We start from the raw sequence: 17,055 nt of genomic DNA, 5'->3' as shown, positions 1-17,055 counted from the left end.
AAACAAGCAATCCATTTGGATTTTGTCCTCATTTTTTGGACAAATGTCCCTTTTTCACTCCAATTGGACAAATTTTTTCAAATTATTTTTCACTCAATAAGTTGATCGGATCCATCAGGTATTGTATAGTGCCTGCTCTGGAGGATTGCATTATCATTCTAGGCCTACCCTTGGCACAAAAAGGGTTTCCCCATAGGACATGCATCCGAATTACTTTAATTTTTACTAACTCGTGTCTTTTTCTCTTTCTTTTTTCTTTCTTTTAACAACTGTTAAGTCAGAAAGGGAGTCTAAATAGGGATTTTTCCTAAATTTTCAGGTGTTTTTCAAATATAGCTACGCAAAAAGCCCCATCATTATACGATCTCGTAGCTGAGCTTCAAGAGATAGTGTAAACATGAGTACCCATCCAGAATCATCTGATAGGCCAGCAACAACATCAGCAACTGACTTGGCGAATCTGGGAGCTCAGCTGAGCGAAGTTCTAAACCGATTTAATGAGCTAAGCGTTGAAATGATGGCCCAACGGCGTGTGATCGACCAATTGGTCACTGGTGGTACTAGCGGTGAGCAACAACATGAACCCTTACCCCCTGGCCAATCTGAACCAATACTCTTACCTTATACTCAAGTCTCTGTTACTTCACAAGTTATGAATCCACCTGAAGAAGCCTTTACCTATCCCACTCATGGCCCACCACCAACTTATGCACCTAACATCCAAATTAACCCTTCTCACGCCCAAATTCCCCAGAATTATCCGCCAATCACTATGAGCATGCCATTTGAACCTCAGGGACCACATTATTACTCAACCGCTGAGCTATTCACCTTAGATACCGCCGCCCAAGGAAAAGCAGAAACTGGGGAGTCGTCCGCGTCGATGGATAAGAATTTGCTAAAGCGATTGGATCGATTTGAGGAGTTCATAAAGAAAAGCCAAGGTTTGAACAAACAAGGAGGTCTGGACTACAACGAGTTGTGCCTATTTTCGGATATGCAATTGCCCATGGGTTTCAAAACGCCCAAGTTTAGCAAATATGACGGAACGGGCAACCCCAAGACGCATCTCCGAATGTTTGCCAACAAGTTGGGCAAGCCAATAGATTATGAGAATCTACCAATTCGTTTGTTTCCTGAAAGCTTAGAAGGCGATGCACTGGACTGGTATTCGAATTTGAAACCCGAGGATATGAGGACATGGCTAGACTTATCAACTGCTTTTGTAAGGCAATACGAATACAATTGCGAGTTGGCTCCAACGAGGACCACATTGGAGGGAACCAAGAGGAAACCATCCGAGGACCACAAGACATATGCGAAGAGATGGAGGAACTTGGCCGCCAAGGTGGAGCCTCCCATGACTGAAGATGAGATTGTTCGCACGTTCATCAAAACTCATGACCTGCCCTACTTTGAGGAGATTTTTCGCATGACTGGGTGTTCATTTGCAGCAATTATCAATAAGTTGGAGGAATATGACGAATACGTCAAAGCAGGGAAAATTGCCAATGTATCAGCTTTAAAATCACAGTTGGACGCCTTGCAAGGTCAGAGTAATAACAGAAGGGAGCCTCAACTTAAGAAGAAAGAGGAAGAAACTACTTTTGTGTGGGGTCAAGGACCGTTTTCAAGACCCAGATCCCAACGTTACCACACATATTCATCTCGCTACTCAAACCCACGTCCTGTTTACCATACTACTACCAATCACCCTCGACCTCAGCCAAACTATGCAAGCCCACCTACAATGCCCTCCCCAATATCTCAAAACAATCCTCAAATTCGACTTCGTCTACCTTATAATCCCAGACCTGCTCCACCAAACCAACAGACTTACAACCCTCCTCAAACCAATAAAATACAAAAACCTAGTCGATCTCGAACTTTTACCAACTTAGGCGGACCCATTGACCAACTATACGAACAGCTCAAGGCCGCCGGTGAAATCGATGACATACCTCCTCCAAACTACTCTCGTCGAGGTCTCTCTGCTGGGTACGACCCTCAAGCCGCTTGTGCCTACCATTCTGGAGCGCCCGGTCACTCTACCAGTAATTGTTGGGTACTAAAACATAAGATCCAGGACATGATCGAAACAGGAGATATAGTGTTAAGGAAAAGGGAAGAACAAGGACCGAACATAAGTACGAATCCCTTTCCTGAATACAAGGACATCTTCGAGGCATTTACCCCCAATAAAGAAATTTGAAAATCCTGAAAATAGCTGAATTAGTGAGGTTCCTCCCTCTTGAAGGGAAGTTTCGATAAATTTGGGGAGTTGTTTTGGTTAAAATCAATGAAAATCGTTCATACATGTGTCTTTTGTTTAACTATATTTTTTGTAAATAGTTTTCAATCAAGTGACTGCTAAAGACACGTTTCATGATATTAAGTTTGGTTTTTGTCTGGAAATTCAATAAAATGTACAGTTTTATATATATATATTGTGACTTACACATTCTTTTCAGATGGCCCAGAATAAAACCGTCTGACCCTTTGGATATCACTGTTCAGAAATTTGATGGCAGCGATCTCACAAATGTGAATTTGAATTTCAAAATGAGAAGAGTGGCGAAGAGACATCCGAAAATGTTTCAAAGAATCCCGAATGGAATAAAAAGAAGTTCAAGCCGAATCGGGATCAAGATTAGGAAAAAGAAGCAGTTAAACACAGTCCATCATGATCAATATGATCAAAAGGATTGGTCCGTGATTACCATCAATGGGTCAAATCATGACCATTCAGACGAGGAAGCAAAGCATTAAGTTGGTTTTCGTCAGTACAAAATGAAGCCAAAAGAAGAGTTCGCAGTTAGTTGGCAAGGTGCTCTTATTATCAAAAAGGTATTGCTTGGTGGAACACTTATTCCCTCAGCCAATCAATTCGGAGATGTGTAAGAAATTTTCATCTGATAAATGGAAGTTTCCTTTTAGGGTTAATGCGAAGAATGGAATGAAAGTTAGGCCCTCTTCCTTTCCAATTAAATATTTTATCCCTAGTTATCCCTTTTGAACCTTCAAAATAAATCATTTCGTTTGAACCCCCGAGAATCGCAAAACCCACACTGGGGTAAGTTTGAGACGAAAGAAAGGAAAATAAAAGAAAAGAAAAAGAGTGAACCTCAATTAAAAAAATAAATTGGGGCAAATGTTGAAAAGTTCAAAGGAATGGTAGAAGGCCAAAAGAAAGAAAATGAAAGAAAAGAGAACCTCGGCTAAGCATGAATTGGGGCAAATTTTGAAAATTTCAATGAAATGGCAGAAGGCCGAAAACGAAAAAGGAAGAAAAGAAAAATGAAAGAATAGAGATCCTCAATTGAGAATAAACTGGGACACATTTTGATTTAACCCTAAAATAGGGTTGGCGCAACAATGCGATCTCAAATCATTTAAACCATTCATAAAATCTGCCTTCAAGCCTTAACCTTTTCTTATCACCCCGCCAGACCCCATTACAAAAGTCAAAAGTCCTGACTTCCGTTTTTTTGCACCACCTCTTTAAGGAAATTTTTGTAATCAAATGACAAATGATCTTCGCCAATTTGCAAGGGAAGGTTTGTCGCACTGATGCCATCATTTCTTAAACACATTTTGAGTTGATGAAGGCTATCGGCAGGATTGGTTCATTAGTGAAAATCGGAGTATCACCCAAGAAGAAAAATAAAAAGAAAAGAAGAAAAAGAAAGGGAAGAAAAATAAAAATGTGAGAATAGCCTTAGTGAAAACCCGAAAGGGCACTAGGGTAGGGTTTTATAAGGAGAAGTAAGCTTGGATTTGAAAGGCTGATGACTCAGTTCGTTGAAATTTCTATTCACCTTGTGGTTCGGTTGCTGACATTGAATTTTGGAGGGATGATATCCAAAGAGTCAATGGTGATAATTTGTTTGAGATTAAAGGGTTTTGGATTATCCAATATAAATTGTTAAGTTTACAGATTCATTTTTCTTAAATTAATTTTTGTTTTCAAATTACGGAGATTTTCATCATTGATTGTGTGAATATAATATTCTTTCATTTGTTTCATGGTCTCATTTATCTTTTGGATTTATCCAATGGCAATCCCTGTGATTTATTGGAATTACCTGGATACCAAGTGTCTTATTAGCATTGGAAGTTAAGAAGATGGAATGCGATTCGAGGAGTGAAGTTGGGTCAAGAATTTATCCCTATGATTGACTGGATACCAAGGGTCTTGTTAGCGTTGGAAGTTGAGGAAACTTGACACAGTTCACAGAGTAAATTGAAGTTTTCGCTATATCAGAAAAACGTCCAAATACTCATGTTTACACATTTCTTGAAAGTAAGATTGATCGGATGGTGGTGGCATTATCTATCATTACCATTATTTTTACTTTTTGTAGGTCCAATGGTCCAATAACAACACACTGGGGCAATTTTTATATGACTGTGGAGTATTACCCAAGAATTGAAGGGTTCGGACCAAAGAAGATGTGAATTAAGGTTTTTAGGAGGAGCAACCCTGCTATAATGCAAATCAAATGATCGGTGGCACAATAATTGGTGGAGACTGGGGCAAAATTTTTTTGAAAAGTTTCTCCCAAACGAAAAGGAAAAACAATCAAAAATTAAGTTTAACTTCTTATTCCTTGAAGAAATCGATTTCAATCACAAATTTTAATTTCTTGTTGGCGAGTCTCAGCGTCCGCCGCGCACCCTTCTACTCCCTTTCTTGACAACCACATTTAATTCACTGATTTCAACCACCGTTAGCATCGAGTCCATCTCACTAACGTGTGCGTTTTTCTTCAGCCACCGTTAGCATCGAGTCCATCTCACTAACGTGTGCTTTTTTATTCTACCACCGTTAGCATCGAGTCTATCTCACTAACGTGTGCTCTATCTCACTAACGTGTGCGTTTTTATTCGACCACCGTTAGCATCGAGTCTATCTTACTAACGTGTGCGTTTTTATTCTACCACCGTTAGCATTAGCATCGAGTCTATCTCACTAACGTGTGCTTTTTTTATTCGATCACCATTAGCATTGAGTCTATCTCACTAACGTGTGCATTTTTTTTCAACCACCGTTAGCATCGAGTCTATCTCACTAACGTGTGCGTTTTTATTCTACCACCATTAGCATCAAGTCTATCTCACTAACGTGTGCTTTTTTTCTTCAACCACCATTAGCGAGTCTATCTCACTAATGTGTGCTTTTTTATTCAACCACCGTTAGCATCGATTCTATCTCACTAATGTGTGCTTTTTTTTTCAACCACCATTAGCATCGAGTCTATCTCACTAACGTGTGCGTTTTTATTCTACCACCGTTAGCATCGAGTTTATCTCACTAACGTGTGTGTTGTTTTTTAGTCTGTCTCCGTTAGCATTGGGTTCATCCCACTAACGTGCCTTTCTATTTTCGATTTTCTCGGCAGGCTCGGGTGTTATCCCACTGACCGATTATCATGGCAGGCTTGGGTTTTATCCCACTGATCGTGTTTTTTTTTATCTTGTTGGGCTTGGGTTGTATCCCACAAACCTCGGCAGGCTTGGGTTTGATCCCACTGACCGTGTTTTTTTATCTTGTTGGGCTTGGGTTGTATCCCACCAATTTCGGCAGGCTTGGGTTTGATCCCACTGACCGTGTTTTTATCTTGTTGGGTTTGGGTTATGTCCCATTAACCCTTTTGATTTTAGGTGTAGATTTTGCAATCCATTAGATTTATCTAGTTGTTTCTATTTCAGTTGAGTCAGAGCCAACAGATAAATAATTTGGTGTCTACGTCTTTGTCTCGAATTTCTTCGAAATCCAGACAAAGAGGGGCAAGCTGTAGACACCAAAATTTTACCAGTTATTTATTTATTTATTCATTCTTTTCATATTTTCTTTTTATTTTATTTTTAATTTATCTTTGTCCATTTTATATTTGTTGAGAAAAATCACTTTAGAAAATTCAAAAAAAAAAAATGCGCGCGTATGCACCACGCGCGTACCTTCTTCTTCACGGAGCTGGTATAAAAACCAGCAAATAGTACCGATTTCCAGCTGCCATTTTCCACCCATTTTTAGGCATATGTATTTCCCTTTTAACCCTTCAGTACCAAACCACGTAACCCAATCCCAATTGACAAGAAGCTTCCAGATTAAAAGCCATCTAATGGCTTGAAATGGACCAGAAAAATGCAGCTCAAATCTTGTCCTTAGATGCTAGGTTTTGGGGTGTTTTAGTGCCCATAAAAAGGCTCCAAAAGAACGCAAGAAAGAGGGGGCGGCGGAACAAGGAACGGAGAGAGAAAAATAGAAAGAAAGAAGAAAAAAAGAAAAGGGAGAAAGAGAGAAAAATTTTGGCAAAAAGAGCTGATTTTCAGCCATCTTTTGACTCAAATGCCTCCTTCATTTTAGCTCGGTTTAATAAAATTTTGATTTCTGCTAAATCTTTGACGTGAGGGGGACGATTTTTGTTGAGAGACTCGGTGGAAAAGACGACTGTAAGTCATTCGAATCCGGATCCAAAGTTGCAGCTTCAACACACGCGGCTCAACCCGCAACCTGGTATAGAGCTCCGTCGGATCTGCTTCCATCCGAGTTTTTCCTGCTCAAATCTGGTTTTAAGGCTTCCTCAGGTAACCATAACGCTCTTTCTTGCTTGGTTTAAAACATTTTATGAAAACAGACCCTTTGGACGTGGGTTTGGAACTTTGTTGCTGCTGGGTTTGTTTCATGTTTCTACCATGCTTGACTTCAGATTATTTCCGTGATTATGGCCTGTTCCTGTTTATGTTTAGCATTGGGTTGTGAAATAAAGTACATAAGTTGTAAGAGCTAGCTTGTTTGGGAACTTGTTTCGTGCGTTTGGTGAAAATGAAACCCAGAAATGGTGAAAAGAAAGTTGCAGAAGGAAAAATGTTGAAGAAGAAAGTTTCTTCGTACAGGCTGCATGTTCTTTTTCTCAAATTGCATTTTGACCCCCAAAGTTTAATTAATTTCACTATGGCCCAAATACTTTTCACAATTGAACCAATTTTGCCCTTTTAAAATTTTAATCTTCTTCTGATTGTGATATGTGACTTGTTGTGTAGATTAATCTTGGGATTTAATGCATGATTAAGGTCTAGCATTTTTTTTAGATTAATTACTTTCTTGGATTAGTAAAATAGATTAAGACTTGGGTTAATACTTTCTTAGGCTTTCTTGGGACAGATTAATGTTGAGAATCTGATTGGGTTTAGTAAATGGGTTTGGTTTAATTTACTTGGGTTTTTCGCTTGGGCTTAGGAGGTAATAGCCTACACTTTCTAATTGGGTTTGCTTGGGGTAAGATTATGGTCTGGCCCGTACGTTTTTCTTGGTTTTTTTTAATCGGGCTTAGGGAGACTTTGGGCCAAAGAAAGAAAAATGGCCCAATGACCTGAAGTTCTTAAGAAATTAGAAAAGGAATTTGCAAATGGGTCCCTTTACTTTTGAGTATTTTCATTACGACCCTGAAAACTTTTAATTTATTTCAATTGGGTCCCTGATTTAATTGCAAATAGGTCCCCGAGCTTTATTTTTCTTTAATTGTGACCCTGAATTTTTATGATAATTATAATTGTACCCCCAAAAATTTTCTTGCAATTAGGTCCTTGCTTGTTTTATTTCTTGAATGTAGGTGGTTTACATGATTTAATGGATTCAATCTTATGATTATTTGCTAATTAAAGTGATGCCTTGACCCATTTCTTTATTTTTTGAGGGTAAATAAGTGAATTCATGTCATTAGGGCTCCAATTCAAGGGAGGTACACCCTATCCCTTATTTCTTACTTTATTTGACTTTACGTGCCCCACGTGACTTTACATGTTTAAATTGCATGCCTTTTGAATGTTTTGTTTTGTTTTATTTATTTATTTATTCGCTTTATTTGTTTCAACTTTATTTATTTTAATTTAATTTGTAATTATTTGGGGAAGACAATTAAATCCCACAATTGTAATAGTTAGGTATTTCTTTTATTTATTTATTTATTTCCCCAGATTGTAGTAGGCCTCCCTCATATAATAGATAGGGCTTCCTTTACTTTATTTTGCCTTGCCTGATTTGCATGCTTACTTGCTATGTGTCACCGCTTTCCTAGGATTTAGCATCTAGATATGCATGCTTATGTGTTAGGTGAATTACGTGCTCACATGCCTACTTGCTTTAACTATACCCATTTGTCTGTGTATATATGGTGAATGCAAATGTACGATATAACCGTGGCTAGTCCAATGCTAGTCATGGTTACTTATTCCCGATCGCTCACAAGTCCAATGCTTGTGAGAGAGCGTTAGTAAAGGGCCAGTCCAATGCTAGACCCAATAGGGCCATCCCTCGCTAGTACATACTCGCATGTTTTCACTACATTTTCATGCATTTTTCTTAGTATTTTTTACGTTTTTGCATGATCTTTTACCCTTTTCCCACATTCAAAGTATGATCTTTAGGATTTTGCATTTCACCCTAGTCATTAGGGTCATTTGCCTGATTAGGTTAGGGAGTTACCCTTCTGGAAAGGGGAATGGACGAGTTTGGCTACAAATAGCCTTAGCACGATCATTCTTTTTCTAACCAAAAGGAAAAGTAAAAGTCACGATTTAGGGTCTCCCCGTACCCGTCTTGCTTGCATTTCTCTAGGGCTCATGCATTCATTTACTCACTATCACTTTGCACTCTCACTTCATATACTATTTCCACATGTTCACTTCACATGACTCTTATCTTACACATTCTCACTCTACCACTAGCACTTTATATACTATCACTTGCACACATGCACTTCACACTATCACTTCACTCACCTTACTTTGCACATCCATTTGCACACTCCCACTTACACACTATTATTTTTATTACTATTTTTTTCACTTTACACGAGCTCATGTTTTCACATTGCATACATTCATTCCATTCATTTTTTCGTCATTAGCATTACTCGTGACCTCTTGGAGGGCTTATCCTTGGCTATCACAACTCATGTGATTTAGTCCGTTCGAGCCTCTAAGAGATATTTGTCCCTTTCGATTCCTCATTAGGTTTAGAATTGCATTCATATTAGTTACATCCAAATGCGATGCATCTTTTGGTTAGAAATTAGAAAAATCATGACTAAATCATGCAACTAACTTAAGCTAGGTTGAGAGGGTGCCTTAGACATTGTCTTTGCCTTCCCTCTCTTCAACCGCGACCCCCGAACCATTTTTTCTGATTTATCGTCGATTTTGGAGTCAATCTAAAAAGGTTTTGCATTTAAATCCACATTTTTTGGGTGACTTGGTACACCCTAACTCAATACCAAGTGGCGACTCCTACATTTTACCAAAACCTTTTTAGATTACTATTTTTTGCCAAAACGTCGCATTTCAAAATCCCATGGCCTTTCCCTTTCATTTTCACACACATCACCATTTTTTCAAACCATACTTCACTCACTTATTATACCTTTATTTTTATTAAAAATGGGGCGCGACACCTTGATAATCCCCTTTTATTCTCCTTTCCTTTCTTACTTCCCTACTTCCTCTTACCAGTCCCCTTTTCTGGTTCCATTCCATCATTTTTCTCTCTTAATGGCTTCCTCTTTGCCTATCTCTTGAATCAGTCTTTTCCACCCCCTATTGAGGGTGCTGATTTAGTGACCTCTTGGAAAATTTATAACTTGAACAAGTTTGGAAGGAAATTTTACCAGTGAAAGCTATTTATTAAGAGTACTAAATTAAATCAGCAAAACTAACTAGAATATCAGGAAAAATAGAACCTAAAATCAAGTGAAAAATCAAATGAAAATCAGACCCTATTTCTAAACAGCAACAGATTAAGATCGAAAATACAACAAAATAACGAACTTTATTCATTATCAAGCTTGTCTCAAGTAGTGTTCAAGTACAAAATACAATTGTTTTGCTCTCCTATTTGTCCATAACATTTTTTCTTCCTATGTCGCATGTTATTCTCCAATTCAAGCTTCAAATGCCAATCAAATGGTGGCTTACCATTTATTAAATATGCCAACATATGATGCATCCCGTGAACCGATGTATAATGTTCCTCCGTTGATATCATATTCTTGCAGCATGTTAACCTGAGTGTTGTTATATCCCGCTTGCAAATGCTGTCATTAGAATTTGTTTAAATAAATTAAACTTGTAACCAAAAGGCGTAACCGATCGTGGCTGGAAAACAATGTTATTTGCTGCCACCCAATATTCTCCATATGTTGGTGCCCTCTTGATTTTGATTGGATCTGCTGTTAGTTTAGAAAAACTTCAGTCGTATTATTTGTTAAATTCATGAGTAAAGGATTATATCCCACATTGGTCCAAAAGATAGAGATAGAGCGGTTAATATGTAAGTAAAGGCTCGAAACTTAATGGTTTAAATTTTTGGGTCAGAGTTGGGTTCCTGACTTATATATTGAACTTTTTAGTAGACTCTCTTGTTTATCCCTATCAAATTGGTATCAAAGTTTCAGATTGCGTGACTGGGCTACTCATGGACATGTGGATTCTTCTAGGAGTTGGACCGACAAAAATTTTCTTCTTGATGGTGGATCGAAATGCCAAAGTGCTACGGAGTTTGGCTAGTGTTAAGGAGTCAAAGGTTAGCAGGGATCTATCAAATTGGTATCAGAGATTCAGGTTACGAGACTGAGCTATTCATGGGTAAATGGATTCTTCTAGGAGTTGGATCGGTAAAAATTCTTTTCTTGATTGTGGACCGAAACTCCAACGTGCTAAGGAATTTGTCTAGTTTTAAGGAGGTAAAAGTTGGTAGGGGTCCAGAATGTAGTTTAAATGTTGAAGAAGAGTGTGTCCATATTTGGGAGAAGAGGTAATTTTAGGTAATAAGGTGGGCTTGCGTTGAATATTAAAGTGGGTTCGAAGAAGAGCTTACAAATTTGGGATTAATATGAGGGGTTACTCATAAAGGGGGAGATTTGTTAGGTTTATGAGTAAATGATTATATCCCACATTAGTCCGAGAGATAGAGATAGAGAGGTTAATATGTAAGTAAAGGTCTGACACCTAATGGTTTAAGTTTTTGGATCAAAATTAGGTCCCTGACTTACATATTGGACTTTTTAGTAGACTCTTTCGAGGTGTTTCTCCCTATCAATTTTTCTTTAGTCGATAATTGATGATTCTTTTGTTGGCAGACTCTGAAAACAGGACAAAGGAGCCATCGTGGCTAAATACAGGTCCAGATGGTGTGGTGAGCCCATCTAACAATACCTTCACCTCATTTGTTTTGGGATTATATTTCATCAGTCTTCCACTTGAATTGGAGGTAAAGTTTCCTTGTATAACATCTCTGCATGAAATTGTTTAGAAGAATGTTCAAAGATGTTGGCAGGCAATTGTTTGTAAGATTGCTGAATGGTTTGAAATATTCTTGTAGTGCTTTAAAATTTTTAGGAAACTTGAAACCTAAAAACTATCAAAATGTCCTTATTTAGGTTTTTGATAAGAGTATATTTTACATGTTTTTAATGTGTTTTATTAATTAGTTTTGGTGTGTTTTAAGTTGTGACGGCCCTATCTCACCCTAAGGTGAACCAAAGGGTTCGGCGGACCGCCTGCCCAACTCTCGCCAGGACTACGGAGTCAAATCATACAAACCCAATATAGCACGTGCGATAGGACCCAAAAAAAATGAACAATTGGAGACTACTAAGGTGAGAACATGCTTACCAAACTATAAAATCATAATCTCAACTGAATACACTTAATAGGTTAAACACTTATAAATATATTTACATCGGAGTCTTTAACAAATTAACTAAATTAAAGTACAAACCAAAGTATTCATACAATTAAAAATACAATTCGGGTTTCGGTTACAGAAGAGTTTAACAAAATAATATTTACACTAGCTTGACCCTTTCTTCCAAAATCAAGGATTCAAAGTTTGTCATTGAAAGGAAAACAAAAATAACGGGAAGATGATGGGCTTACGCTCAATGAGGTACCAAAATAATAGCAGTCAAGAATCATGGAATTTCAAGTTCAATTAGTCACATGTGCATATCACATAGAGAAATGAACAGACACCTTAGATAGAAAGGATACAGGTGGCTCTCAAGAGCCAAAATTCCCATTGCCGTACTTGAACCAAACTCGTTGACTCTCCGTCAACCTATAAAGAACAACCATGTCCGTAGACCCCACTTTACACCAACTTCCGTCCACCGAACACACCCCTTACCGGACCCGAACACCTCAACAGAAACAGAAATGGTAATACTCGAGTATACCGGAATCAAGAATCTCAATACCCAAAGATTCCCAGAAACAGACTACCGTGGTTCGTTATCTAATCGACCAGACCCTTGCCGACCCGACTCGAGTAACTAGCCACAGGTGTTGAGCTCAGAGGTCACAGAAAGGTCGTTGGATACCAGCCTCCAAACGACGTCCGAACAGACTCAAATACAGATAACAGATTACACATAGTAAATAGGCATACAGACAGACAAGAGAACGAGTGTGATAAAGTACACTCTCGTCTCAAACAGAATAAACAGATGGTACAGTCATTCAAATCACAGATTGCAGGTGCAGAAACCAAGTTAAGCAACAAATGAGGGGAGTGGTACACTCACCGGTTCCAGTACAGATACTTCAAAAGGTTTTACCCAAAGTGGCTTTAATCACCAAGAAACCCTAAAATAACCAAGATAAAATAATTATAGTTCGTATATCCACAAACCCAGTAAATGGAATTCATCAATGAGACTCGACTACAAGTCGTATGCCTTCCTAGGTTAAGTACTAGAATAAAAGAATAAATTATGACTTTTGAACAAAAAGATAACAGTTGGTCCTAAGGTTACAAACAACTCCCAAAACCCTTCATTTTTACCAAGATCAACTCAACTTGAAGGAATCGCGTAGCCCTAAAATTTTGGGCAGCATGCCCTCTATATTTACCTATTTTCCAGCCATTTATGGCTTCACTGTTTTCCTCAATCAATCCCAAAGCCACACACAAAATAATCTCATTTCAATAGGCATTCAATAGGCTCAAAGTCGTACAAGTACAAATTCAAGTTAGGAAAATGTCCGGAAATGAAGTTTAAGTCAGAAAACAAAAGACAGATTTGACATCGCTTAGCGGAACAGACACAACTGAAGCTACGCTTATCGGATTGGGGTGAAATTTATACCGTTTCGAAGCTAAGATAAAGGTCTAAAACTTTGATGAAGACCACTCAGTCCAGTTCATAGTGTATCTAGGTAAAAATTTCAAATTACAGAATCAGCATCTCACAATCAGACTAGTTAACCGCACTATGATTAAACGACAATAACTCATGATACCGAAGTCCGATTGAGGTGTATCTTATGGCGTTTCGAAGCCAAGACCTATACCTACATTTCTTATGAAGGCCTCCAAAGCTAAATCATGCATTTTCAGAGTCAAAAATTGAAATCTCCACGAAGATAGAAAACTGTCCGCGAAACAAGGCTTATGGGCAGTCAAGGGTATTTCGGTCATTTCATGGGCTACAGTGCTCCGATTGAGCTGAAATTTTGCAGGCATCTAGTAACATCATTTGCTACAACTTTCATGTTTTAACCTAAGTCTGATTCGGCCTCTAACATGCACGAATAAAGCTGGTCAGGACAGGGCAGATTGAAACTCTACAACTGGAATTTCCGCAGAAAATCGAAATTTTTCCGCAAACAATCGTATTTAACGCACAAAGACTTCATTTCATACCATATCAAGCTATCATTCATGGTCAACCACTAATTATCATATAAAATCAGAAAAATCCCCACTAAAATCTGAAATTTGGCTAACTCTACTTCAAACCACAAAACCTTCCATACAATAGCATATTTAGCCACTAAAACCCACTAATTTGACATTAGCAAGAACAAAGAGGAAGTTTCCAAACAAGGTACCTTGACACTTCAAGAAAGATGATAGCTTAGGGTTTTTCTTTCACAAATCCCTCCACTAGAAGCTTTAATCCTCCTTAGTAAGCAACTTTGATGGAGTAATTTGATAATTCAACGGTTGAAACTCAAGATTGGAGCAAGAATTGAAGTTGAAGTTGAAGAAACTCTCTTAGTTTCTCTCTCACTAATTTCGGCCAAAGGAGACAAGAAAATGAATGAATTTTGGTCAAAAATCTGATTTTAGTAAAGTTACTAACCTTGGTCAAAAGTCCAACTTCTAATAGCATAGTGACACTTGGCTCCTTTTTAGGGTTTTAATCTTATCCTTTTGTCTACCAATGGTAATTTATCTAACTAACCTCTAATTGTCTCCCAACACCTTGTACAGTAATATTCCTTTATACAAAACTTCAATTAATCGGCAAAAATTTATCGCACTTAGCACACTAGCGGGCTCCACATCCATAATACGCTTCAAACTTAATATGAACTAACTTAAACTAGAAAAATGATGTAAAAACTCTACTCACTTATAAAATGTCTGAAAAAATCAATATAAGAAGGTATAATGAAGAAAATGCATGTGGGAAAGTAAAATAAAATAATATAAAAATAAGGGAAATGTACGGGTCCTCACATAAGTACTTTTATAGCTAATTAACTAGGATTCCAGTGAAAATATGCATTTTGTGGTTTAAAGTGATAAAAATTACATTTTTATGGATTTTAATGGTGAAAACTTCATGTTTTTGTCAGTTTAATGATTCAATCATCAAATGGCATGAATTGATAAGATAATTGGCTGATTGATGATAGTTTGAAGTGTTAAAAATAAAATATGAAGTGCATAAGAGGAAATGCAATCAAGAATAAAAGGAAGCTTTCTAACTTTGATACCTTGCGGTATTTCGGCTATATCATAAGTTACAAGCATTATATTGAGATGATTCTTGAACCATTTTGAAACTAAGAGATAGATCTACATTTGGTATGAAGATATCGAAGTCCAGTTCAGTCATGTTCCTCTTCAAAAAGTCAAAATACAGAAGTATAACTCTGTTGTCGAAAGCTGAAATAGAGCTCTGACCAGTCGAGGGTATTTTGGTTATTTCTTGGTCCACAGACTCCAAATTGGATGATTCTTGAGGCATTGGAAAGCTAGTTCAAAGGGTTGCAACTTTCATGTTTTGCACAAGAGTTAGTTCGGCTTCCATCATTGAGAAAATAGCAGTTGAAGTGGTGCCAAATGCACAGAAGCGAAAACGCGAGCTATCAATACGTGACTTCAAGTTGCGTATTCCTGAGGTCCTGTATTCTCTTTTGTTTTTTGCAACTTACTTATCAACTTGCCTTACTTTCACACAACTTTTCTAGCTAAATTCCAGCTATCAATTCCAATTGTATCTGATCAAGAAAAATGTGGAAACTTGGAAAGACAACTCATGGGAGTTTCAAGAGTAAAAAATGATAACTAGAAACAACTCATTTGGCTCTTGAGTTCTCTAAAAATAGCAATCTTTGGAGGATATTTTAAAAGCTTTGGAAGGCTGGAGAAACTCACTAAAAATGTAGCTTTTACTAGAATTTCCTTAGTTCATTAGTTTGGATAGTATAGAATAGTTAGTGTAGTTTTTCTTTCTTGTATTTGTAGTTAGATTTGGATGAAGATTGAGGAGCAAAGATGGAGAATTTGAAACTCATGTGATAAGGGTTACATCTCTCCTATCACTTTCTCTTTTGTATTTAAGTTCATGTTTAATTATAATACAAGTTTGGATTTGTTTTTCTTCATGTTTAGTTAAAGTTTATGCCTAGAGTTATGGATGAACTTTCTATATCTTGTTAGTGATGTTTACTTGGTTATTTGATGATATTATTTTGAGCAAGTTGTTTATCACTTTTGCTTTTCTAATCATGATTAACCGGCCATTAGTTGTGATTATCTAAAGATGTTAAGTTTGCAATGAGAATTGGAGTTTAACACTAGTTCAAGGAAGTGATAAACTTAGGGAGTTCACTCACGAGAGTAGAGGAGCATCTTTGTGGCTTTAGTGACTTGTTTCATGTAATTTCATAGAAGAAATGAACTTGTTTTTAATTTCATAATCACGAGAGTAGGTATGATTTAGTTACAAGTATAGTTGATTCACTACGAGAGTAGCTTTCACATATATTAGGAAATTACCCCATAATTAGTCAAGATAATAGTATTCACTTAACTGATAATCTCACTTACAAGAGTAGTAAGAGATTCCATACATCTAGGAGCTTTTTAGTGTTATTATCATTACTTTTATGTTTATGGTAGTCTAAATAATAAAGGAGTTCAAATATCACTGGTAATGGAAAATTTCTCTGTGGAATCGACCCTTAATACCCTATACTCGCTCTCGACTCGTATACTTGTAAAAAATCGCGTGTGGGATATTTAGGATGTTATAAATGTAAAACTTGACTATAGATAAACTAATTGTTATATGTATACCCGTGCTCGTCATTTTTAATATTTCTTGAGTGCTTATATATTCTCGGTTAGTGATAGTCAATTAAGGCCAATAAGGATGAGTGGTCGATTCACAATATCATAGGAGCATTTGTTAGCACACCTAAATTGCATTTAACTTCGTATATTAATAATGACAATCACAATTATTGCACCAATTGATTTATATGATTTCTTGAATTAGCTACACCTTTTTAAAAAAAGCTAATACCTGAACTCTCCATTAACAAACGAAATAAGTAAATAATAGAAAGTATTAGCCAAAATGTTACTCTGTATCAAAATAGATAAACAAGTAGAAAACAGAAAACGTAAACGAAACACGCATCAGGATTTTGGAAAGTCGAGTTACCAAACTGAACTTTGTGTCATGACTAAGGAATTCCCAATGTAAGGAACAAAGTTGAAAAAATTACGAATAAGCAATGCTTTGGAATCTAAAAAGTAATTCATTCTAGCAGAACTTTTCAAGGATCAATTAGCTTTACTTTTGACATAATATCGCAAAAATGGCGACAAAAATTTACGATATTCTTAGGAATATATGTCACAGTTTTAATTCGTATTACCAATGATTTTAGAGTTTTTCCACCTCATGAGTCAACTTGCTGATTAAAACCACAAGAGGGAAGACAGCAAGAGAACCCATATAACATACCTGG

The 17,055-nt window shown here is 37.1% G+C and overlaps 1 protein-coding gene across 1 annotated transcript; it reads left to right on the top strand.

Annotated features, from left to right (window-relative positions):
* Positions 1 to 397: 397 nt before the first annotated feature.
* LOC113756909 lies at positions 398 to 2,212 on the top strand. The gene has a single exon (XM_027300380.1). It carries the CDS (start codon positions 398 to 400, stop codon positions 2,210 to 2,212), a length of 1,815 nt encoding a protein of 604 aa, XP_027156181.1.
* The last annotated feature ends 14,843 nt before the right edge of the window (positions 2,213 to 17,055 follow it).

This window comes from Coffea eugenioides, unplaced genomic scaffold (assembly GCF_003713205.1).
Source record: "Coffea eugenioides isolate CCC68of unplaced genomic scaffold, Ceug_1.0 ScVebR1_2539;HRSCAF=3587, whole genome shotgun sequence".
Lineage (NCBI taxonomy): Eukaryota > Viridiplantae > Streptophyta > Magnoliopsida > Gentianales > Rubiaceae > Coffea > Coffea eugenioides.
The sequence above is the reverse complement of the archived record's forward strand: the minus strand, read 5'-3'. Positions and strand labels throughout refer to the sequence as shown.

Excerpts from the sequence above, each read along its gene's own strand:
- LOC113756909 (XM_027300380.1), top strand. The coding sequence starts at position 398 with ATGAGTACCCATCCAGAATCATCTGATAGGCCAGCAACAACATCAGCA.